The sequence below is a fragment of the Rhamphochromis sp. 'chilingali' genome, assembly GCF_963969265.1.
Source record: "Rhamphochromis sp. 'chilingali' genome assembly, chromosome: 14".
Classification (NCBI taxonomy): domain Eukaryota; kingdom Metazoa; phylum Chordata; class Actinopteri; order Cichliformes; family Cichlidae; genus Rhamphochromis; species Rhamphochromis sp. 'chilingali'.
In genome coordinates this window covers 12,857,085-12,880,668 of record NC_137941.1, presented here as the reverse complement: position 1 = coordinate 12,880,668, position 23,584 = coordinate 12,857,085, and the positions used below count along the sequence as shown (strand labels likewise).

Sequence of the window (23,584 nt, the reverse complement as noted above, 5' to 3'; positions counted from 1 at the left end):
AGAAATTCCATTGATTTCCCTCTCAAGTCTCAGTAAAACCAAGGGTGCACTTAGTGTGTATTTATTTAGGACAGAAACGTGGCACAAGATAAATTCTGATTAGATTTTATACTTGCAGGCCACTACAGTCTATATTTTTTGGAAAAAGATGAAGCAAATTATCTAAAAATATCTATATATTTTAAAGTATTAATGATTAATATGCAACATTTACAGTTAAGAGACTGCTGATGGAATAAGAATCTGAACTACCGCAACCTTTGTGATGGGAAACAAGATTAGTCTGGTTGTTATGATATATTAAAACCTACCTCAGAACATAGGAGGGCCTCAGCAGACAGGGGTACCCCATCTGGTTAGCGAAGGCAAACGCGTCTTCCTGTGAGGAGACAGAAGTGCACAGCAGACGTATTATAGTTGGGCCAGAAATCAAAGGGAATAAGGCTACGTTCACACTGCAGGTCTTAATGCTCAATTCCGATTTTTTGATCAAATCCGATTTTTTTGTCTCCTCGTTCACACTACAAATAAAATGCGACAGCAAACGCGCTCTAGTGTGAACGCTCAAAGCGGCCCGCATGCGCAAAAGAAGATGTCACACACAACGCGCTCTGTTTAGACCAAGAACAAACAGTATTGTTTGACTGATGGCCCTTAATATAAAGACTTCGGACTTTACGTTTCCCAATTTTTGCTTTAAGTTATTTTGTTATTTACATAATAATGTAAATAACCTAATAATGATCCTTATTGCTGTTTAAGAGAGGAGCGGTGCTTCAAAGGATAGCTGCAGATTTCTGTCAGAATCTGCAGATTATACAGTACAAATAAAATGTTTACGTTGTCTTCCCAACAGTTTCACTGACATCTACACTGGATGGCTAGGAAGCGTTCGCGATGTCTTCTCGGGCGCTGATAATTGGCTTCAGTCTTGTGTCGGTGACGTAAAAGGCGGATTTAATGCGACTTGACCGTTCAAACAGCAGTCGCTTTCTAAAACATCGGATATGTATCGGATTCAGTACCACATACGAAAGTGACCCAGATCGGATTTGAAAATATCGGATTTGCGCCGTTCACACTGTCATAGCATGATCGGATATGGGTCGCATAGGGTCAAAAAAAATCGGATTTGATGCGCTTTCGCCTGCAGTGTGAACGTAGCCTAAGCTGCCACAACTCTGAGCTCCACATATAAATGTGCATCTTGAAGCTCCAGTGACACTGCACTAAAATTTTAGAAAAACACATCTGTCAACTGAAGTGGGATTTTTTTTTTTTTTTTTTTTACATTTCTGCAATTTTACATTTTGTAGTAAACAACTAACTGAAACATAAAGGTTTTAAAATCCAGTTGATATTAGGGGAAGGGTTGGGGTTGCTAATATAAAGTTGGACAGGTGCTTTCAAATGCAAACGTTCATCAACATCCAGTGCAATTTTGCTTTTTATAGAATAAAAGTTCTGAAAGGTTCTGCATATTAGCTGTTTAGGACATCTGTGTAAATTACAAATACATCGGTTTTGGAGGACACGGTGAAAAAATATTTTATTCCTTTAACATACTAAAATGTGTTAACAGTGTTAAAAACTCTAAATGAGGGAGAATATTTAGTCCAGACATGACAGTTTAACCAGAGTATCAAAGTACATTTAATAATACCTAGATTCATCTGACTTGTGTAACTACTATGTTGTTGCTGCAATAAGAAAGCTTATTGATTACAGACACTTCAGATAAAAGACTAAATATCAAAACAAGGAATTCTTGTGCTCATCCTCTTAAATCTTTTATACAGCAAGCCCCTGTTTTACCTTTTCTCAGTTCAAAAACACACATACTAGTGTCTCATGAACAAAGGGTGTACTCCCATATCTGCGAAGAACAGAACAGAACAAATCAAGCAAATACAAGGGGGAAGATAAATGCTCCAAGAGTGAAAAAGCATGGGGCTTACATTCATCTCCCTTTTGAACCCTCCCTCTGTCATGAAAAGAGTGAACGAAGAAATTGTCGGAGTTGTGGACAGAGTCTAGAAGCAAAAGCAAGGCTGAATGTCCTCCTCCTCCTCATCATCATCATTATCATCATCATTCTCTCTATTCTGTTTCACCGCATGTCTGGTCTTGTTCTCTCCATCATTACCCACTCTTCACTCACCAGGTGAAGTACCATTTACCAAACAGAAAATAGCTTCCCAGAGATGCAAGAACCATCTCCCTGAGGCTCTCCTGGAGTTATTCCAGCCAATTAAAAACAAACCGTTTCTCAAAGACTGGCATGAATATAGAATATACGCAAACCTTGGAGAGAAGGAACTCTATCTGTGTGTGTGAACTAGATAATCACTCCTCAGTGGTAACTGAATACAAGAGCAAAGGTAATGGAAGAGACATTTTAGCACCGACTGCAGACATATTTCCACAGTGCTCCGCATGTTCCACAGAGCAGTCTGCCAGTGTTTCATTCAGATGGAGCCAGGAGTGAGTATAGCCAGCCAATTACAAGAAAAAGACTAAAAAAAGACATGCACGTAGTAGTGAATAGTACCTTTGTAAGGAATATATTTTAGAAATAATAAGCATGTGTGTAGAAAATTCTAAATATAAAAAAATAATGCTAATTGATAAATCAGAAAAAAGGCATTTCCATGGTCAAATATGTGCATCAGTACACTCTGTGTGGGGTTTGATGATCTTAATATTTTTCATAGTTTTGAAATTTCTCATCCAAACACTATGATTGATATTCATAGGAGTTCCCTGTAAACCATCAAGATCGTCTTATAGAAACGAAGTAAAACGCTAAATTTCCAATCACTTTATGTTCTCTGCCTCAGCTGACAAGCAAAATCTTGTTACAGTTTCTCCAGGAACTGTTTTACACCATGTTTTGACTCTAAAACTCTAAAATATTAACACACTTTCCACAGCAGAGCTGTAATAAATCTAGCAATGTATACAAGTAAATGTCTTTACATGCCTTGACTCAAAATATTGTCTTAAAATCTTTGCCTCAAAATTGTTAACTGCAGTTACAAGTCGCAAATGTCACTCTTGCATTTTGTGATGGTGAATATAAGAGAAAGCATGTACCACACAAACTGAAGGGAAAAAAAAGAAGAAGTTGAGAATGCTAACTAGTATTTGAAGTGCCATTATGTGTTAGGGCAAGTCTCATATATAAGCACCAACTCAAAATTAAAACCTCTTTCAATACATTTTGATTTTTTTTCCCCGTTATCAGAAATAATTAATGGTATAATACTGATCCTTGGGCCACAGGTAAAGAGTTTGCTGAGAAAAATCTGCATCCCAGCATTGTACTACTATACAACTTTGTCACATCAATAATTCAGAATTTGCGAGTTTCCTCTCACCAGGGAGCTCAGGGCCCTCCATGGGGCTTGGGCAACCTCGAGGTCATCCAGGATACTGGAGAAGACTGAGCGCTCTTCAGCTCGGTCGATCTGCAGGGGGCTCGTCCCGAGAATCTTCACCCCACTCATGTGCAAGGGGACGGCTAGGTTGTTAGGAATCTGACCTCCCACTGATACGATGCAGCCAGAGCAACCCTGGAGAGGAGTAAATAAAATAAGAAGAATGCAAAAGAGAGCAGGCACTAAATCAACTAGAATACTAAAACAAGAAGAGGAAGAGGGGAGAAAAGACGGGAGGAGAGAAACCCTGCCTATAAGCCAAGATCTACATTCTGAAACCACTTTCAATTATTCTGACCTCTGATCACAGTGAAAATATGAGACAAGCACAAAGAGTTGATCTTGGTCGTGCCATGGGTTTAGTTATCACCGGGGAAGATAGATGTGTGTGTGTGTGTGTGTGTGTGTGTGTGTGCGCGCGCGCGCGCGCGCGCTCCTTTTAATAACAGCGTGCAGCCCCTTTTCCTGTCTAGCTGATCCAAGGGGGATGCTGTTTCCATGGCAATGCCAGGTTGTATCTCTTCATTATTCATGGCCTTGCTCTCCTGCTCCTGTCCAGGGTTTATCTCCATGCTCTAATGCCATATTTATCACACACACACATATACAAACTGTAGCTGTGAGAGAGGGATTGATGGTAATGCTATCTCCCTGAACAAACAAACACTTAATCACACTCTGATCCCATCTCAACTTTAACTGGATTACATTTCCTCTGCAAGGGAAAGTCAGCGGACGTAAGTATACAAACACAGAACACAACATAAATACACAGGTGCCAACAAACCTATACATGGAAAATAGCAGGGAAACGTTGCCCTTGAATATTCTTTGACAACATCTGAGTCACCTTACGCCACACACACACACACACACACACACACACACACACACACACACACACACACACACACACACACACACACACACACACACACACACACACACACACACACACACACACACACACACACACACACACACACACACACACACACACACACACACACACACACACACTTCCTCATTACACACGGCCAAATGAAGAGGTCGGTCTGTGAGCCAAAAGTTTTCAAGCAGTTTTTCCCCTTTCCTACTTTTGAGTCTTTATGACATCAAAGAGTCGGGACATCCTTAATATAGGCATCTCAGGCACATCGCTCTGGCGGAGGGCGCATCGCTCTTGCTAGGGACACAGTAACCCTGTCCACCTGTTGTTCAAATTGTTTGTTTGCAAAAGGGCAATGAACCAGAAGAACGTTGGCTTAAATGGGAGCCAAAATGGCTCATTTCAGACAGGATGAGGGGCTGTATAAGATATATAAAGTTAAGAATCGTGCAAAGTACTTTTACTCCAAGTACAAAAATATGGAGATGGAAGTGAGCTACATTTAGGATGCTAACTGTCAAATAATTTATTTATAAAAGTCCACAATACACTGTTCATTTGTTTTTGTTCATAAAATCATCAATCCAACAACCATTTACCACTTCTCCATGTCCAGGTTGCAGGGGTAAGAGTCTACGCAGAGCCCCCAAAAATCTCCCCCTGCCTAGCCACTGCTTCTACCTCATCTTGGGAGTTGCCAAGGCCAAGTTAGTCCATAGTGCCCTCAGACTGCCCTAGGGTTTATTGATGGTAAGGCATGCTTGAAACACATCACCTACGTGGGCTCCGATAAGATTTCCTAGTCCTGATTCTCAATCCACCTCAGCTCTTCCTCGTAATGTGGAGCAGCAGCATCTCTGACCAGGTTCCTAAAAGACCTAGCATCACACCCTAACTTGAGCTCTACCACTTGTATGACCCATCTTTTTTTTTTTTTTTCCAGTTACTGCCCACATCTTCTAGTCATGACTAAGAGTAGGATCATAGATCAACCAATAAATCCAGAAATAACCATAAAAATAAAAAAAATAAAAAAACTTCATTATGCAATGTTGCATTATGTAAACCAAAAGCAGAGATAGATAGATATCTATATCTAGATATCTATATCTCTATATACACACACATACACACATATAAAAAAAAAAAAAAAAACCCACGCAAAACAACAAAAGCAAAATGTCCATTCACTGCCAATTTCCCCCCCCCATTTAAAAGAGTTATGTTAAGCTGGTTTTTGAGGCAAAAATTGGTGTGACACATAAAGAGTGACAAAGCTGCTTGCTTAACCGTCTTCTGAATTCATATATAAGAATAAGAGAAAATTCAGACAGTGGTGGTTATGTTTCATCCATGCCACTCTGAGCAGAGAAGGTATTTTTCCTCCAACACTGCGGCAATCTACTCTGTGGGTAGTCCATGGTAATAAGTCACAGTCATGCTGCTAATGTTTGATTTCTATATATTTTTCAATAAAGAATTATTCTTCAGCAGTGCAGAGAAGTTATTATGCCATTATATGAGTGCTTGTGTGCTGGTCTCGGATTATAAATCTACTTGCCAGTATTATCGGGCAAACATTTAAGTCCACGAGTGCACTCTGCCTTTGATATAGCTGTCAAGATTGATTTCTTTAATAAATATGCATCATGTACTTAATCAATATAACTCTGTTTATGGGAAATTTAAATTGGTTGCAATGCAATATTTAAATCAGATTCCACAGTTTACATATGAATATAATCGTTTTCATTGACAAAACCCTTTAACATATTGGTGACCTGCCCAGGGTCTACTGCCTCAACACTGAGCTGTGATAGGCTTAGAGTTTTAGATCAAAGCAGGGCAGTACATTTATCTTTGGTATTTTCAGTAATTCAGCATTTAAAGTTGTAGTATGTTTGGTTTGGACAGTGTCTTAATTGTATTGCATTAAAATATTTGTTCGTTTACAAAAAGTAGAGAAATATGTGTATTTTGTTTGAATTTCCACAAATGAAAAAAGTCACGTGTTCGGTAGTGTTTTAACCTCCTGCTGGGTGATATCCAGAATGCGTTCCAGGGTCAGTTCTTCAAAGTAAAGGCGATCACACTCATCGAAGTCTGTGCTGACCGTCTCTGGGTTGTGGTTTACTACAACTGTCTTCTTGCCCATTTGTCTCAAGGCTCTGATGCTGGACACCGCACACCAGTCAAACTCAACACTGCTGCCTGGTGGTCAAATGGTTGATAAATAGGTTGGCCATCAAAGGAAGATCACAATTTCAAAATTTCATCCTACAAAGTTTTAATTTGAAACAAAATGCAGCAAGTTTCAGTTATATCCCTTCTGGGTAAAAAACACTAGACAAGAGAAATAATGAAAAATGTACATCTTAGAAGTAATGGTGCTATTTTTATTATCACATATCGCAACAAACAAACAAACAAACAAACAGTTTATTATTACACTCACCTATGTGGTAGGGTCCACAACCAAGAACCATAATTCCCTGGTCTTTAAAGTCCAGATCATGCTCCTAGTGAAGCAGACAAATCAACGATAGACTCTTGCATACATAAACCATGTTTTAGCCTTTTTTTTGCTGCCAAATTTTCTTTCATTGTCTTCTCAAAACAAATAAGAAAGTCAGCCAGTGGATTAATATGTGCATTTACTAGTAAATATACTAGTGTTTGGTCATGCTACAGTATTGTTTGGACTGTGATTTTATTCTATTGTTAGGTTGATGCTAGGCAACATAGTGATATAATTATATATTTTTGTGGATTTAAAATTAAAATGATGTGCTTTTACAACATATTCAAGGTGGGTAAATGCTACAAATGGGTAATTTTAGCCCATTTTTGTAGATGCCTACCAGGCCACACGATGACATCATAATATCAGATTTAGATAAGAACCTTCACGGGCCTAAGATGTTCCTGTGTGTTCATTTTGTCTATTCAACTCCTGATAGTGAAAAAAGTTTGTAGGCAAACAAATAAACTGTGTGCCTCACATAGTAAGAGATACAGTAATTCAATTTTATACATTCAATAATTGTATATTTACAAACGACTTTGTTTTTCCGAGACCACATACCTGACCGTGGTAAGTACAATACAGGTAGTTGGTCATTGCTGGGTACTCTGCAGCCAAAGTGTCAATCTAAGATGAGAGAAAACAAAATGTTAAAAATGGGGCATTTAAATAAATAAATAACTCAACTACTACTCTATAATGTAATCATCCATCCATCCATCCATCCATCCATCGTCATCCGCTTTGTCCGGGGTCGGGTCGCGGGGGCAGCAGCCTAAGCAAAGAGGCCCAGACCTCCCTCTCCCCAGCCACCTCCTCCAGCTTGTCCGGGGGAATACCAAGGCGTTCCCAGGCCAGCCGAGAGATGTAATCTCTCCAGCGTGTCCTGGGTCTGCCCCGGGGCCTCCTCCCGGTGGGACATGCCTGGAACACCTCACCCAGGTGGCGCCCAGGGGGCATCCTTGTCAGATGCCCGAACCACCTCAGCTGGGTCCTTTCGATGTGGAGCAGCAGCTGCTCTACTCTGAGCCCCTCTACTCTATAATGTAATCATAATGGCCAAAATGGGAGTAAACCAGTTTAAGCATTTGAAGAGCATGCAGACTCTCTCCAGAACGAAGAAATTTGCTCATTTTTACGAGGTTTACCACGATACCGCATAATTACAGATTATCATGTGTATTAACTTCAGTATGTGGTTAAAGACAGAACATGTACTAGCTGATGATGTATTAAATAAAAATTAATTTGGACTACTAAAAAGTTAGCCTCTGAAGCTGATACAGCTTCATCCCTTTACGCTTATGAACTCTGCTGTTGTCCCAGCCCTGTAAAAAACAGATTTCATGCCAGGCTGGTGAATTGGATTTGCAGATGTTAATAATTTAGTCACCTGCTTCAAGAAATACAATTTGGACAAAGGACATGTCAATACAGACTGAGATGCAAAGACAACTTTACTGACTCTCTCGCTATATGCACTTTTTATGCTTATCTTTTAAATATATTTGTAGCCAGAGGATACTTCTCTGTTGAGGTGTGTGTATATATATCGATTAGCCAGAGTCAGTTATCTGAGCCCATCTGGTCTCTACTAAAAGGATCAGCCCAGTAATGCTCACCTGTTTGACCCAAGGTCTGATGCCATAATTGAGCCTCAGCTCTCTTGCTACTCCCTCATTGCAGCCTAGAATCTGACCAACCTGCCGGTCTGAGAAGCCGTCCTGCTTGGCCTTTAGCAACATCCCCTTGGGGACTGTGCCACTGTGGGAAAAGATAATCAGCAGAGGTAATTAGGCAATTTTGCTAACCATTCTGAATCTTAAAGACTGTCCACAGTTTGATGCATTTTAAGTGTGAATCCCTGCAAATGCCAGACATTAGTATGAGAAAAAGAGGAAAACGTCCATAGAACCATAGAAATAAGAAGGTGAATCGAGTAAGTGGGTCATGACTAGCTCACTTACCCAGCAGCGGAGACCACAGGGAAGCGTCCACCTCAGAGCAATCAATAACAAATTGACAAACAAGGTGCAAAGTTGTGGGAGCATTAGGCTGGCAAGTGCAGCCATTTAAAACCCATTTGAATCAATAAAACTTCCACGTGAGCTGTAAGGTTACACAGATAAATAGCAGTGGGAATAAAGTTGGGAATCGGAAGGTGAATTCTGAATCGTGGTAAGGCGAGTATGTGGTTTGTGTGCAGAAAAGTCACAATCAGGAATACAACCCGTAGAGCGACGTCTGAGAAAGGAATAAGATCTCTTTTATTCCTTTGTTTATTTACATTTTTACTTATTAAGTGATACCATGCCTTGCACAATTTACTTGCACTGATAGTCTGCATATCAATTTTCTATTGATACAATAAATCCTCTTTAATAATAATAATCCTTTTAAAATAATTTTGATAAAAGAATTTATATCAGTTGGCATACTACCTATTGTGATGGTAAAACAGTTTATAGTCTGTCAATAGCAATGTTTTACACATTAAGACAAAAATTCTCTTTAGTCCATATCAGGTCTTAAAGATGAGGTAAAGGCAACCTGAGATGTGTGAAATCATGACACATTACAATGTTTTTTTTAGACAAACACTAAACCAAAATTCAGGGGGAAAAAATGAATAAGAAATAATAAGTACACCTCGTGCTTCAATAGTTTGTAGAGCCAACTTCAGCAGAAATAACTGTCAGTAATCATTTTCTGTGTGACTGCTAGTCTCTCACATCATTGTGCAGAAACTTTTGCCCACTCATCTGTTGCGGGGCGTGGTTTGTGGCGCGGTTTGTGGCGCAGCTGCGTAGTGTTAAAGTTTGGAAGATGTGGTCCGTTCCGTCATTCTCCTCTCACATTATCTTTACCATGTTACTTCAGTTCATAGGGGCTTTTGGGTATTTGTTTTTACACAGCTCTCTTAAAGTCAGGTTGAGTGTTGAATCTGGGCCATTATAACACCTCGACCCTTTTCTTTTTCAGCCATTCTGTAAATATGCTAGTATGCTTGGCAAACTTGTTCTCTTGCATGACCAGTTTTAGCTGTCCAACAGAGGTCATAATTGACTCTAGAATACTTTGGTACACAAAAGGTGCTCGTGGATGTCCATGTACTGTGGCTCCAAAACAAACCTTAATCATCAGCCCCCCACCACTACTCTTGACAGCTGGTATGAGTAGTTTATACCAATATGGGTTTTATTTGTTTGTTTTCTCTGCATGTGGTGCTGTGCATTATAGACAAACATCTCCATTTTGGTTTCATTTCCTAAAAGGACATTGTTCCTTGTCTTGTGGTGTGTTTACATGCAAACTTAAAGAAGAGGCTTTCCCCTGGCAACCCTCCCTAAAAAGGCCATACTTGTTCAGTTTTTTTTTTTCCCCTAATTGTACTGTCATGAACTTTAACATTTAGCATGCTAAATGAGGCCCGTAGAGTCTTAAGATGCAGCTCTTGGGTATTTTCCAGTTTTTCTGAGCATTGCACGGTCTGACCTTTGAATTTGCTAGTACGTCCACTCCACTGTTTTGTTCTGTTTTTTTGCTGAAATAATTTTCCACTTGTGAATATTCTCACTGTAAGAAAATGAATGTCAAACAGCCACGTAACCCTTCCCAGATTGATGGGCAGCAAAGGTTGACTCTTTCACATCATTGCTGATGTCTTTCGTCCTTGTTCTCACACACACACACACACACACACACACACACACACACACACACACACACACACCTACCTCTGAATGGTCCAGACCTGCAAACTGCTTTCATACAGGTTTGTCCACAGGTTTTATAAACTTCATAGATTCGGCCACACCTGATGATGACCAATAATCATGTGCAATGGCAAAGTAATATATTTAGTATTATTCAGTTTCTTTTTGGATTTGTATTTCATCTGAGGTTGCATTTACCCAATTTTAAAACTGTCTGGGGAGAATTCAAAATATGTCCTGACACAAAACCTTAGAATTTAAAGAGAATGAACTTTTTTACCATGACTCTGTTAGCTTATCACAAGATCTGAGGTAGTGTGACGGATTCTGTTATTAGTAAGTACTCAAGGAAAAATGGTCCTTTTAAATTTGTTTTGTTTACATGTTGTATTGAATTTTCTAGCCAGCTAAAAACCAATCTAAAACATGAACTATAATTGCAACATTACTGCAGTAAAATGACAGAGGAGGTGGTAGGTAAAACCGCTCCAGTGCATGATAAAATATTAAACTTTATTAAAACAATACAACATTCCACACATTAAAAAAAACATAATATAAAAACACCACATTGTAAGTGTTGAAAGTATTCTTTTTAGGAGGTATGCAAACTTCCATTTTCTTCCTGATTCAGTAATGAGTTAAACTGAACAGATGAATATGCTGCTATAAAGTTGATATTGACTTTATCATCCAACTCCCACATACAAAGCAACAAGCAAATGTAGCAGTATTTCTTTAACTCAAGGTAGAGACAATAAGGGATTCTATTTTCCTGGTAAACCACTGCCTTTTCTTCCTGCTCCTTATCTGAATTATTTATAACCTTATAGCGTAACAATATTGGAAATGTCAAGTGTGTTTTAACTCCCACTGCACGTGGCTTTGCTGAGAAATAACAAACCCAAGAAACGGGAGCGGCAAGTCAGAATCAAAGGAAAGACATTTGATCCCAAAGCTTGGCTGTGTTGTGAGCAATTTTGTCTGGAAAAGCAGTTTAAAGAATGAAGAAAGCCCCTCGCATGCCATGAACCGATGTGAATAGACCATCGCGCACAAATAAAACACTCCACCATATACTTGCCCGGAGCCATTGCGGCTATGTGTGAATAGAAAGTTGCTATGTATTCTGACATATTGCAAAGACACATGAACACACAATATGTTTTAAAAACTCACTTTCCCTTGAAGTTTAAACTTTTAAATGATTATATTTACATTTGTGTGCATAAATCATTAAATTGCTAGGGACTGTCTGTGGTTTATCTATACCCAGGTATCCATGGCAGCATGATGCAATTTTAATTTATAGAAATGCAAGTACCAATAAAAAAAGGACTCAATACTATATTCATATTGACTTGTGCAAACAACTTTGGAAAAATAGAACAAATGGTCAAAAGTAAGCTTTCTTTGGAAATGTTAACACCATTGCATAAAAGCATATAATGCATAATGTAGCAACTTTTGCAGAAGTCTCAACATGTTCTGTCTGAGCCCGACTCCTCCTTAGAGGACTGCAGAGTTACATTATGCAGCCAGTGTGTCTTTTTTCACTAAGCCAGCTGACCAAATAAGAGAGCGTGCAGTACGTGATGCAGTGTACAAATAAGGATTAAAATATGTTGTATTATATTTTTTCCTTGTGATTTAATTGTAATTACCCTTCAATCTAGAGGAAAAAAATTCTTACGCAAACAAAGACTGCTGAGCAGCAGAGCATGAAGCCCACCCGTGCTCAGCACCATACTCCATCAGTCTGGCAGCAGACTAACATTTTCTGCCCATCCCCATGTCCCCTGCTCCAGAAGAAGTGAAAACTACAACAACACGCCGTGTGTCAGGCTGTAGCAGTGGGTGCCCACCAAACGGCCAGCCATTAATTATTAAACAGCAGAGTCGGAAGAAAGCACCAGGTAACCTGTGGCTGAGCAATGATAATTCACAAAGGCTTGGATTTGGGCTGTCCAGGTAAGAGCTGAAGGGCAGAAGGACAGGAAAGAGAAAGAGGGGGAGAAAGGTAGTTGCGAGGAACCCTGAGAAAGAATGAAAGGAGACAGACACAGAGACTAAAGAGACTGGGGCTTATCTAATTTGTGGGCACAGTTTTTCATGTTTCTATCCACACCCATAAACAAATAGACGGCACATCTACTTTTTTTAAAAAAAAATTTTTTTATTAAATGTACATATCTATTTAAGTAAGTTCAAGTTACTTGAATAAACACTCCGCATGCTTTACCTGTTGTAGTTTGCAAGATGTTGCTCCACGTTTGTTATTCCATGAAGTTTGTGGAGGAACCACTTGTCTATGGCTGTCAGCTGGTGGATCTGATCAACACTCATCATGCCACTGTAGAGGGCCTGAGAAGTAAAAGCAAGAAACAAAGAACGGGATCATCATGATCTTCCATTGTTACGACTATTACGAAACTCGGACATGTGTTTAATTGGTCAGAGTTTTAAAATTTGATTTTATTCTGTGATCGGCTGCTCATGAGAAAAACCACGCAACCAATAACCCAGTGATCTCTAGTGTATTATAAGTAAATCAAGTGCATGAACAATACAGAGTATTATTGCAACATTTCATCTAAAAGAAAAATAAGTATTTTATCTGAAATAAAGTGTCTAAAGTGTCAGGCTGATAGTGTGCAAGCTCCTTGTACTGAAAGCTTTTTATTCACAGCAGCGCCCCAGGTCATTTACAGCATGTCGTCCCCCTCTCGCTCTTCCTACCTTCCTGTCTTCCAACTGTCACTATCTAATAAATGCAAAAAGCCAAAAAATAAATCTTAAAAATCTGCGCACACATACAAACAGTTTCCAAGGACAACTTGCCAGAAAGTCCAAGGTTATCTGTAACAAACCATCTGGTGCACCAAGTTATCAACCATGAGAAATACCTACAAAGAGCAGACCAATATAGTCATTTCCAAAACAGGCTGGGATGCCTTGCAAAATTTATGTAGGCTGGAAAGTCATCTATACCCTACCCTTGAATGTAGTACATCGTGAAGCAAGGATGCCAAAAGTAGAAAAAAAAAAAAGAATGTTTTCAGTTGTTGCATTTGTGCATGCAGACAAAAACACTTAGGAATAACAAAAGTATAGTTATATTACATTTGCAGTGAAGCACTGAGAACTGCTCACCTAACAGTTGATGTGTCAAGACGGCGTACGTAGCTGAGGTTCAGAGGCGGTCAGACTGGTGTGTAGACAACAACCTGGACCTCAATACCACCAAGACAAAAGAACTGGTAGTTGACTTTAGAAGGTGGAAGTCTGAGCTGCAGCCTGTCAGCATCAATGGGGAGTGTGTGGAAAGGGTCTCCAGTTTCAAGTTCCTGGGTGTGCACATAGACCCAGACCTCCAATGGAGCTCAAACACCTCTGTGGTTTTGAAGAAAGCCCAACAGCGTCTCCACTTTCTGAGAATCCTCAGAAAAATGGACCTGAAGGAGCTGCTGAGCGTCTTCTACCACTGCTCCATTGAAAGTGTGCTGACATACTACATCTGTGTGGTTCTCCAGCTGCACTATGGCACACAGACAGGCAGTCCAGAAGGTCATTAATATGGCCCAAAAAACTCATTAGGCATCCTCTTCCCTTCCCGAAGGATCTGTACAGCACTCGCTGTCTCAAGAGGGCACGCAGCATCCTACAGGACTGTGCATACCTAGGACACTGGGTGTTTAAGCTGCTGCCGTCTGGTAAGATTCAGGCTGCTGAGGTCCTGGACAAACAGACTAAAGCGCAGCAAAAAAATTCTGGCACAACTTCACCTGCTTCCAAGGTGCATGGAGAGGATGAAAGAATTCACAAAGCAGGAACTCCAGCAACACTTGAGGGAAGATGAACAACTTTGATAATTGACCAACGCGTAAGAAGGAGTGCTATGAATATACACAAAAAAATAAAAAAAATTAAAAAGGACAGTCTTTAATGGTAAAGGTACGTTTGAATTTAGAAAACAAGATTACATCATAACATGATGTTAACATTTCATTATTACTAAGTTAAGTTACTGTGTTGTGTTGCAATGTGTCGTGTCTTGGACCTTTACATCTGGCTGTAAGTCTCTTACAGTTGATACAATTTGTTTTTTGCTTTACACACAACAAAGAAAATGTCCCCAAGATGTACAGGTGTAAAACTAAAACCATTCAAACTGTTTGAGCTTCTAACAGTCTGAGATCATGTGGATAGCAGGCAGTTTAGCTTTGAGTGACAGTAGCTATGCTTACCACCCCGCAGCATTACAGACTCATGTAACAGACTAGAGATCAAATGTGGATCATCAATCCCTGACGCTGTCACCACCTCAATTATCTCATTCAATACTTAAGGAAATTGATCCATCTACACCGGTGATGAAAAACATGTTCATATGCTGGAGCCATAAATGTTTTTCACCTTGTAAGATCTTTGTGCCTGAAAAATAAAGCTCAACCCTGTGCTTATAAGTGCTGTCTCACCTTCATCTGCTTCTATGAGGAAAGCTACAGACACATAGCAGTATATGTTTGCGCGATGCATCTTTCCTCTCTCTGGAATATATTTGAAGAGCCCTACTGTCAGCTCTGTTTAACTGAATCGAAATTTAAATGACGAGTACAGCCACAGGATTAAGCATTCATAGCTAGGCATGCAGGGACTTTTTTTTTCAGCAACACTACAAAATGTGATTTTAATGAGCAAACTATAGTGAGTGTCATTTATTATTAATGTAATGAAGAATAATTGTACCTTAGCGAGGGAGAAGATGCGGGTGCTAGAGGGCACAGCCAGCTCCTGTTCTAGATCGTGGGTGTCGGACCACGGCTTCTTGAGTGGCAGCCGGGGCACAAAGCCATCTACTGATGGATGGCACATCCTTAAGGCCTTCTGCATACTCTCCTCAAACGTACGGCCTATTGCCATCACCTGGATGCAAAGGAAGAAAACACACGATGGAATAATTGGCTTGCCAGAACGCTGAGTAACCGAGTGAGCGGTTAAATGTTTAGCCCCACCTCTCCTACACTCTTCATGGCACTGCCTATTTCACGAGACATGCCGTGAAAGCGGTCGAGGTCCCAGCGAGGAATCTTGGTGACGATGTAGTCTAAACTGGGCTCAAAGCAGGCTGTGGTCTTCTCTGATACAGCATTCTTGATCTCAGGCAGGGGGATTCCCAGAGCCAGCTTAGCAGCCACAAATGCCAAGGGGTAACTGAAACCAGAACCGGAGTGCAGGGAGACCAAAATCAAATAACGATGGGCAAAAGTGCAAGAATATTTTATCAAACATAATTTGTTTAAAAAAAAAAAAAAAAAAAAAAAAAAAAAAAAAGGGTTAAAAAGTGAGTACAGTGTAAAATTATTGTTTTATTACCTCAATAGTCTGTCATACATAAATATCTAAGATCTCTTGATGTGTTAACGTGCATTTTTATCTTCTGCCGCATGAGTTCATAACTCTGCCTTAAAAGAGCCTGTTTCAGGTGTCAACTTACCCAGTTGCTTTGGATGCAAGAGCTGAGCTTCTCGATAGCCGTGCATTCACCTCAATAATGCAGTACTCCAAAGAAGATGGGTGTAAGGCATACTGGATGTTGCATTCGCCAACAATGCCAAGGTGACGTACCACCTTGATAGCAGTTTCACGGAGCATATGGTATTCCTCATTGGATAATGTCTGGCTTGGTGCCACCACAATGGAGTCACCTGTAAAAGAAGTGTTGTTCAGAAGTTGTTCAGACTAAGATTCGCTTTAACGAATAATAAATATATATCTAAACTTGGCTTTAGTTAAGTGAAAGTGACAGAAAAAGTAAACGTGTCACTTAAAAGCCATGGAGTGGTTGTAGCGGGGTTGTTTTCTTTTTTTTTTTTAAATTAGAGAAACTTTTACATACAATAATTTTAAAACATTAGAGACTGTAAAAATTATTTACAGTCATCTCATGTTTTTCCTTATTCATTTTTAGAGGAAAACAAAAAAGCCATGTGACCAAAAAAAGTGTGTCTTAAATTGAAAACACACCTGTTTGCCTGTTTATACAGTGGACTTTGTGAGAAGCACTTAAACCAGCCTTAATGCTGGCAATAAGAGCAGAACTCAAACCCAACACTTTTTTTCCTCAAAATATTGATACTCTGTGCTCTCCTACCAAAACAGGACAAGGACAACAGCTCTGCAGAACGTCTACAACTGAGTGCACCACCGTGCATTTTCACTTCAATGTCAGTGATTCAAAAAAAAAAAAAAAAAAAAAAAAAAAAATTGTATCACCTCCCAATGACAATCACTTCTGAATTGTCAAAGGGAGTGTTTGTTTTTTTTAATCAATCAATTCAAATTACACACCTGTAGTTACAATCATACATCATCTCATGCTAAATGTAAATCACACGTGTTTTGCATCTAATTGCATAAGCATAACTATAAAATGATCTGTAGAACACCAGTACTCTGTTAGTTTGGGACGTGTGTATGCATTATGGATCCACATGGAAAGGAACAGCCAGAGGACCTGGAAAATCTGACTGTGATGTTTAAGAGGTGGGAGGAGGAGAAAAATAAAAATAAATAAATAAATAAATAAATAAACACACACACACACACACACACACACACACACACCACAACAACAACAACACCACCACAGGAAGTACAGGAAAATTAGTCAATCATAAATGGGGGGGAAAAAAAAAAAAAAAAAAAAAAGTAGTAATATGGTAATCAGAACTACCATGCATAGAGAATGAGTCTAAATCACACTAATCACAAAAAAAAAAAAAAATCCATGTAACATGTGGTATTTGCATAATCTAGCGTGGGAAAAAAATAAAATAAAATGACAGGCAAATGTACAGAGGTTATCAAAATCAGACTTCCTGCGACAGCTCAGACAGCATGAAGAACACTGCTTGCACTTCAGTACGGCAAGGTAAAATGAAAGGATAAAAACACCTTAATCTTATAAACTAGCACACCACAAGATTGGCCTTAGGATAATCTCAAGTGACAAATCTGAATTGCAATGGAATTTGGGAGGATCCGCCCAAATTCTGCAGAAGGATCAGCGTGAACGGACACGCAAAGTATGTGCAGGTCAATAAAGAGCTGCGCAAACACAGACATCTGTTTATGCACCCAACATAAGCCTGCATACCACAAGTGGACAGACTGCATTGGCTTTATTGAGTTATTATTATTATCATCATCATCATCATCATCATCTTATTTTGCAATTTTTCTATTAAAATGGTTAATATTTCTGTAATCCTGCCAGTCCCTACAATTCTTTATATATTTCAGTATATCACTACCAATTTACACTACCATATATTACTACCAAGAGTAAAAAGAAAATGAACATAAAATACAATAAAATTATGTTGCTGTAATTCCAAAGACATGCATAACTATTTTAAGATAAACCGTGACTGAACCATGAGAATTCACAGAGGCTTTGATTTGAGCTACATGTGTTGGTTGATCTCATAGGCAGAGCGAGAGAGAGAGTGAGGGAGCGAGAGAGAGCTGGTGAGCAAGAGTAAATTTAAAATGTTATTCTTTATACAACTCACTGTATGTCAAATTGTTCATTTACCTTCAGTTTATTGGATCACAACCAATAAAGGCATATGTACAAATTATCCAGTGACCAACAGCTGCTTGCTGCCGACCAGCATTGCTCCATCAAATCTGGCTAGAGTGCCAAACTACCTGAATGACTACAATAATATAATTTGAGGCCTGCAGACCGCATAATCCCTAAGTGAAGACCCAGTGATTGCTACACATCTCAGCCCGGCTCTGAACTAAGCCGGAGAAAACAGTTAACCAACCGAACTTTAACTTGAACTAACTTCTAATTTGTTTACTCTCAGAAATTTGATTATCTTTAGTTTCTTTTATTCATCAATAATCTGGGAAACAAATATCTCTCTTTTGTCATTGCGTCAATGTTTTACGTTTATGCCAGGTGAATAGGGAGCAACTGTGTCGTTAGTTTCAACCAGTGTGCTCTTGTAACTGTCCAGCTTCAAGGTCAGTATGTCCTTATTGTGCTGGCTCCCAATGGAGTACCAGTAAATACCTCTGAGTGCAGTTCTTTATCGACCTGCACATAATAATTTGTGTGTCAGAGCACAATGATCCTTCTGCAGAAGCTTTAAATTTCATAAAATTTAAAAAAAAAAAAAAAAAAAAAAACCCCTCAAAAGACAGGTGAAGTGTGCTCAAAGATATGGAGATTGAGAGAGAAACAAATAAAAAAATTTTCACAAAAATAATAAGAAAGAGCCTTTCATGGTTTGAAAAGGGCCACAGATTAGTGCCTACCTGTGTGGATGCCCAGTGGATCGAAGTTCTCCATGTTGCAGACGGTGACACAGTTATCAGCAACGTCTCGTACCACCTCGTATTCCACCTCTTTCCAGCCAAGCAAAGACTTTTCCACGAGGATTTGATTGCTCATGGCCAGAGCCTACGATACATAAACAGCTTAAACAATTTAGATGTGTGTTTCACTACAATCATCAAACTGAAGCGGAAAGAAATTAATACCTATATATTAAAGTTTAAGTAAGTAAGTTTAAGTAGTTAGTAGTTTAAGTAGTTAGTAGTAGTAAATGCAGTAGAAGTAAATGCAGGACATCCATACTGAAATGTATCAAACTAAAGTTTGTGTTTTGTGTAGTAAGGATTTTTGGTCTTTTTAAATAGTGTTTTATCTTTGTAATGCAAACTTCCAAATCACAGTGACAATCACAGAGAAGATGCTTTTCAGAATGCGATAAATGTGCCCTATAGCCGGTCTGTCCTTGTCAGTTATCAAAATAAGGGTTAGAATTGTTTCATTGCAAACTGTCCTTCTGGTTTGTCGATAGCTAAGATGCTTTGTTGAATCAAACTAAATGTAGTAATCTATTAGGACAGTTTGCACCGAAACAATTATCAAACTCTTTTTGATAACAGACAAGGCCAGACCAGGTTAAAGGACTGTCTACCTTGGGGTTTTTGTTTTGCATTCTTGTCTTGGTGAACTGCCCTTGATACAAATCAGGTGAACAGCTGCTGAGTATAATTGGTACCAATGCACTTGCCATTGAAACTTCCAAATGAAACCAAAAATAAATAAATAACTAAAGTAAGCTTCAAAGAAATACTTAAAAAGAGCACAAACATTAAGCATAAAAAAAAAAAAATTAAAAAAAAAAAAAAGCAAGCACGCACCAATCTAACACAGTCTGGCACAAGCGGTTCATTTTGAAGCCTGTGATCATAGATTAGAACCAATTGAGCTGTCAGACATAATGCTGAAAAGGGGAAGAGCACAAAAGAATGTTGCTTAGCAACAGAAAACTATTCCTTTCTTGGCACAGGACCAAAGAAATGTATCTGAACAATTTCAAAAGGTATTATTTCTGTGCAGGTTCATGCTGTAAACTCGAGAAAAGGTATAAAAAGAGGAAAAAACATGGTAAGCCTAGGTATAAATGCTCTGATTGATTTGGACAAAAGATTTTGAATGTTTGCTTAAATGCCAGGAGAAAAAAAGGACCAGTGAGAGGAAAAAAAAAAACAAAAAAAAAAAAAACATTAGCTATTGATAAGTGTCTGCTTTTTCTGACCTTCTGGGCAGTTTCCTCCAGCTTTTCTTTATTGGCACACAGACCAGAGCCCAGACCCCCCAGAGCGTAGGCCGATCGCAACATCACCGGGTAGCCTATCTGCTCTGCTGCTCGTAATGCATCAGACACCTGAAGAATGCACATAAATGTTACGCTTCCCATAACAAAAACTGTTGATACGGGCTTTAAACCACTATAGAACTATTACAAACACAAGACCTCCAATATAAGTAATGTCAATGACTTCTTTTTTTTAACACTAACAAAATGCTGGAATCAAGAAATTAGTGGTAGACTACAAGCTGACAGGATATTTTAGTATCTTCTATACGTAGTTACCAAACGTATCGCTCAAGAACACTTTTTTCGGCAACTGGACATTGGTCCTTACCGACTCAACAGCAATACTAGGTGCAATTTTCTCATTGATCTCCATTAGTTTGTCAGCAAAAAGCTGCCTGTCCTCTGTTGCCATTATGGACTCCACAGGGGTTCCAAGGACTTTCACCCCATACTGGTCCAAGATCCCACGCTGGAATAACTCTACCCCTGAAAACAAATTAAAGATGCATGGTTAAACACACACACACACACACACAAAAAAAAAAAAAGATGTCTAAATAAATTACACACATATGTATATATAACACATTTATATTATATCTATTATATATGTTTTACCTTTTTAAGGTAAAAGATTTTTAATATAATATAAAATATATAATACAAAAGGTTTTTAATATAATAGAAGACTTAGACGTAACATTTGAACTGAATTTCAAAGGGACACATTTGCATTTTTCATTCCCTTTGGTCAGTTACACGTACTAATCAAGCAACTGTGCACATCTTACCACAGTTGAGTGCAGTTTGTCCACCCATCGAGAGCAGGATGCCGTCTGGACGCTCTGTCTTGATGACCTCTGTTACAAATTCTGGCGTTACAGGCAGGAAGTAGACTGAGTCAGCCTGCTTGGAGCCCACTTCATTGGTCTGAACGGAGGCTATGTTTGGATTCATGAGCACAGTCTTCAGGTTTTCCTCCTGTATGACCGCAAGGGAAATTATTAAAAGCAAACTCACCCATGACAAAAAGCCTTCAGGGACACTTTTACATCATGTCTGACATTTTAGATGTTCTAAAGTGTTTTCCAGGCCTGTCACATATCTCAGATACAAGAGGCAAGTGTTACTAACAACATTAGCAGCTCTGCTCAATTCTGTGCCCCAATTCAAATGCTAAATAGAATTCAGTCCTCATTAATTTTATCATTGTCATATTGCTGTCATTTATATTTTATTATACCAAACTTTATATTAAAAAAATGATTCCCTCTATTTTTCATAAAAGTCCATTCAAAAATTGGAACATGGGGCCCAGAGATAGTGACAAATTACAGTAAAAGCAAACACCTAAGACACAGCACAACAGCATCAATGCAATTTGGCATTTATTTTTCAAGTCTCTGGAATGCTACAGAGGGAAGGAAAATCATTCCTTTAAAAGATATTCCTTTTACAGGCTGACCTCTAACAGGTTGGTCAAAATGTCCTGTGGCCATTTAATTGGGTTAAGATCTACTGACTGCAAATATCACAGCATGAAATTCATATTGCTGTGCCCTATGTCATCATAGAAGAGAGTATTTACACAAGAATAAAAATGTTACATCCAAGGATAAAGGGGGTCACTCAGGACAACTTTGTTTTCATTTGCAGTGACCATTCCCTGTAATGGATAAGTGGAGCTAACCTATGGCACGAAACGGCCCCCCACAGTATAAGCACGGTGGCACCAAATGCTGTCATTGTTGGGGTCAAGCACTCAGGCCGCCACGGAACTCATCTGGGTATAAACCTTTTTCACATCTCTGCAGATCACTGCCTGTTGTTTTTGTTTTTTTTTTTAATTCCACTAATTCCTCAAATATGTTTTATTTCTTGAAGTGAGTGGTTTATGCAGTACTATAGTGTTGGTCCCTATGCAATTATCAAAAAGTCACAGTTATCTAAGGAGGATTTACTGTTTTTTCAATGCATACCAACTATAATGCACAAGAATTGCAGTTATCAAATGTGCTCTGTCCATGAAAAACTCCTTTTACGTTTGCCTTTTTTTTTTTTTTTTAAAAACAGAGCTTAATCCAAATGCAAGTTTAGTCACAGTTGCCCATTAAGCAGTATTAGCTAGTGAGTCTCCTGCATCTGTGTCCAAATAATGAACCATCTTTCATTATCATTTAAATATTCTCATCTTGCCATATTGATTAAAAAAGAAAATCACAATCAACTGGGCCTGCTCAGCATTTTTAGATCTTAATTAGATAAACTAAAATCCCAGTGTTCCACGTAATTAGGGAAAAAGCTGCCAAGCTCATCGATGAAATAAGCTACAGCATCTTAACTACCCAATATAAGGACAGTATAGCAGAATAAATGACACATTTATAAGTCCATGAATTAAAATGCAGACAAATTGGATCATCACATCACTTTAAAAAAAAAAAAAAAAACAAAACAAAACAAAACAAAAAAAACGTCTGCATTGACTCTCACACATAAAGTCACATGAAACACACTTCTATGCCTTCATTCACAACCATATTAAAGTATTATTAATTGGCTACAGAAATGATTAATTCATCCAGATGCTCTGACCTTCATGGCCTTGATGGCTTGAGATCCAGAGTAGTCAAACTCACCAGCCTGACCAATAGAGAGGCCACCAGAACCCAATACAAGCACCTTTGAAACCTGCATCGACACAAAAAGGTGTGATTGGCACCATTTAAACAGCAGGTTCCACTAAATGACTGATATAAAAGTCTCTTATGTTCAGAATATTTGAAGTTGAACCTGCTCAACCTGGGTGAAATACTCTACCTGGGCCCTGGGAGGGATCCTGGGTTTTATGGGCATGACTGACGCTATGCTGATATTCTTTCCTTTTTTGATCAGGGACAAAAAGACATCAAAGAGAAACTGTGGGGGAGAAGAAAAAAAAAAAAAAGCGCCTTATAATCACAGTTTAAGTATTATATTAACAATATTGTTTTTTTTAATGGTCTCCTGTTAATCGTTTTGGAGCCAAACCCCTATATTGGTTAAAACAAAAGGCTAAATTCTGGCTAAAATGTACATGGAATCTGAATTCAATTTAACTAAAGTGACAGATCTTTGAGATCAAGACAAACGTGCTGAATAAATGATCTTCTAATGCAAAAGTGTGCCATTCGTCCATCTATCCATTCGCTTCCGCTTATCCTTTTCAGGGTCGCGGGGGGCGCTGGAGCCTATCCCAGCTGTCATAGGGCGAGAGGCGGGGTACACCCTGGACAGGTCGCCAGTCTGTCGCAGGGCTATGCAACTAACATCACCCTCAGCTTACT

The 23,584-nt window shown here is 38.9% G+C and overlaps 1 protein-coding gene across 4 annotated transcripts in view; it reads right to left on the bottom strand.

The window, feature by feature from the left end:
* The window catches only part of cps1 (carbamoyl-phosphate synthase 1, mitochondrial), a 65,638-nt gene that overhangs the window by 35,720 nt on the left and 6,334 nt on the right, over positions 1–23,584 (bottom strand). For all 4 annotated transcript variants that reach the window (XR_013974098.1, XM_080903023.1, XM_080903022.1 and 1 more), the window contains exons 12-27: positions 23,079–23,177; positions 22,854–22,949; positions 21,050–21,239; positions 20,587–20,744; positions 20,196–20,324; positions 18,904–19,048; positions 16,067–16,277; positions 15,585–15,783; positions 15,319–15,495; positions 12,812–12,933; positions 8,476–8,617; positions 7,415–7,480; positions 6,785–6,848; positions 6,359–6,540; positions 3,381–3,575; positions 312–379 (exon numbers count right to left, since the gene is read on the bottom strand). Coding sequence is in view for 3 of the 4 variants with exons in the window: in XM_080903023.1 (XP_080759149.1) it covers positions 312–379; positions 3,381–3,575; positions 6,359–6,540; positions 6,785–6,848; positions 7,415–7,480; positions 8,476–8,617; positions 12,812–12,933; positions 15,319–15,495; positions 15,585–15,783; positions 16,067–16,277; positions 18,904–19,048; positions 20,196–20,324; positions 20,587–20,744; positions 21,050–21,239; positions 22,854–22,949; positions 23,079–23,177 (2,243 nt within the window). In the remaining variant the exon portion in view is untranslated. The remainder of the gene's footprint in view (positions 1–311; positions 380–3,380; positions 3,576–6,358; positions 6,541–6,784; positions 6,849–7,414; positions 7,481–8,475; positions 8,618–12,811; positions 12,934–15,318; positions 15,496–15,584; positions 15,784–16,066; positions 16,278–18,903; positions 19,049–20,195; positions 20,325–20,586; positions 20,745–21,049; positions 21,240–22,853; positions 22,950–23,078; positions 23,178–23,584) is intronic.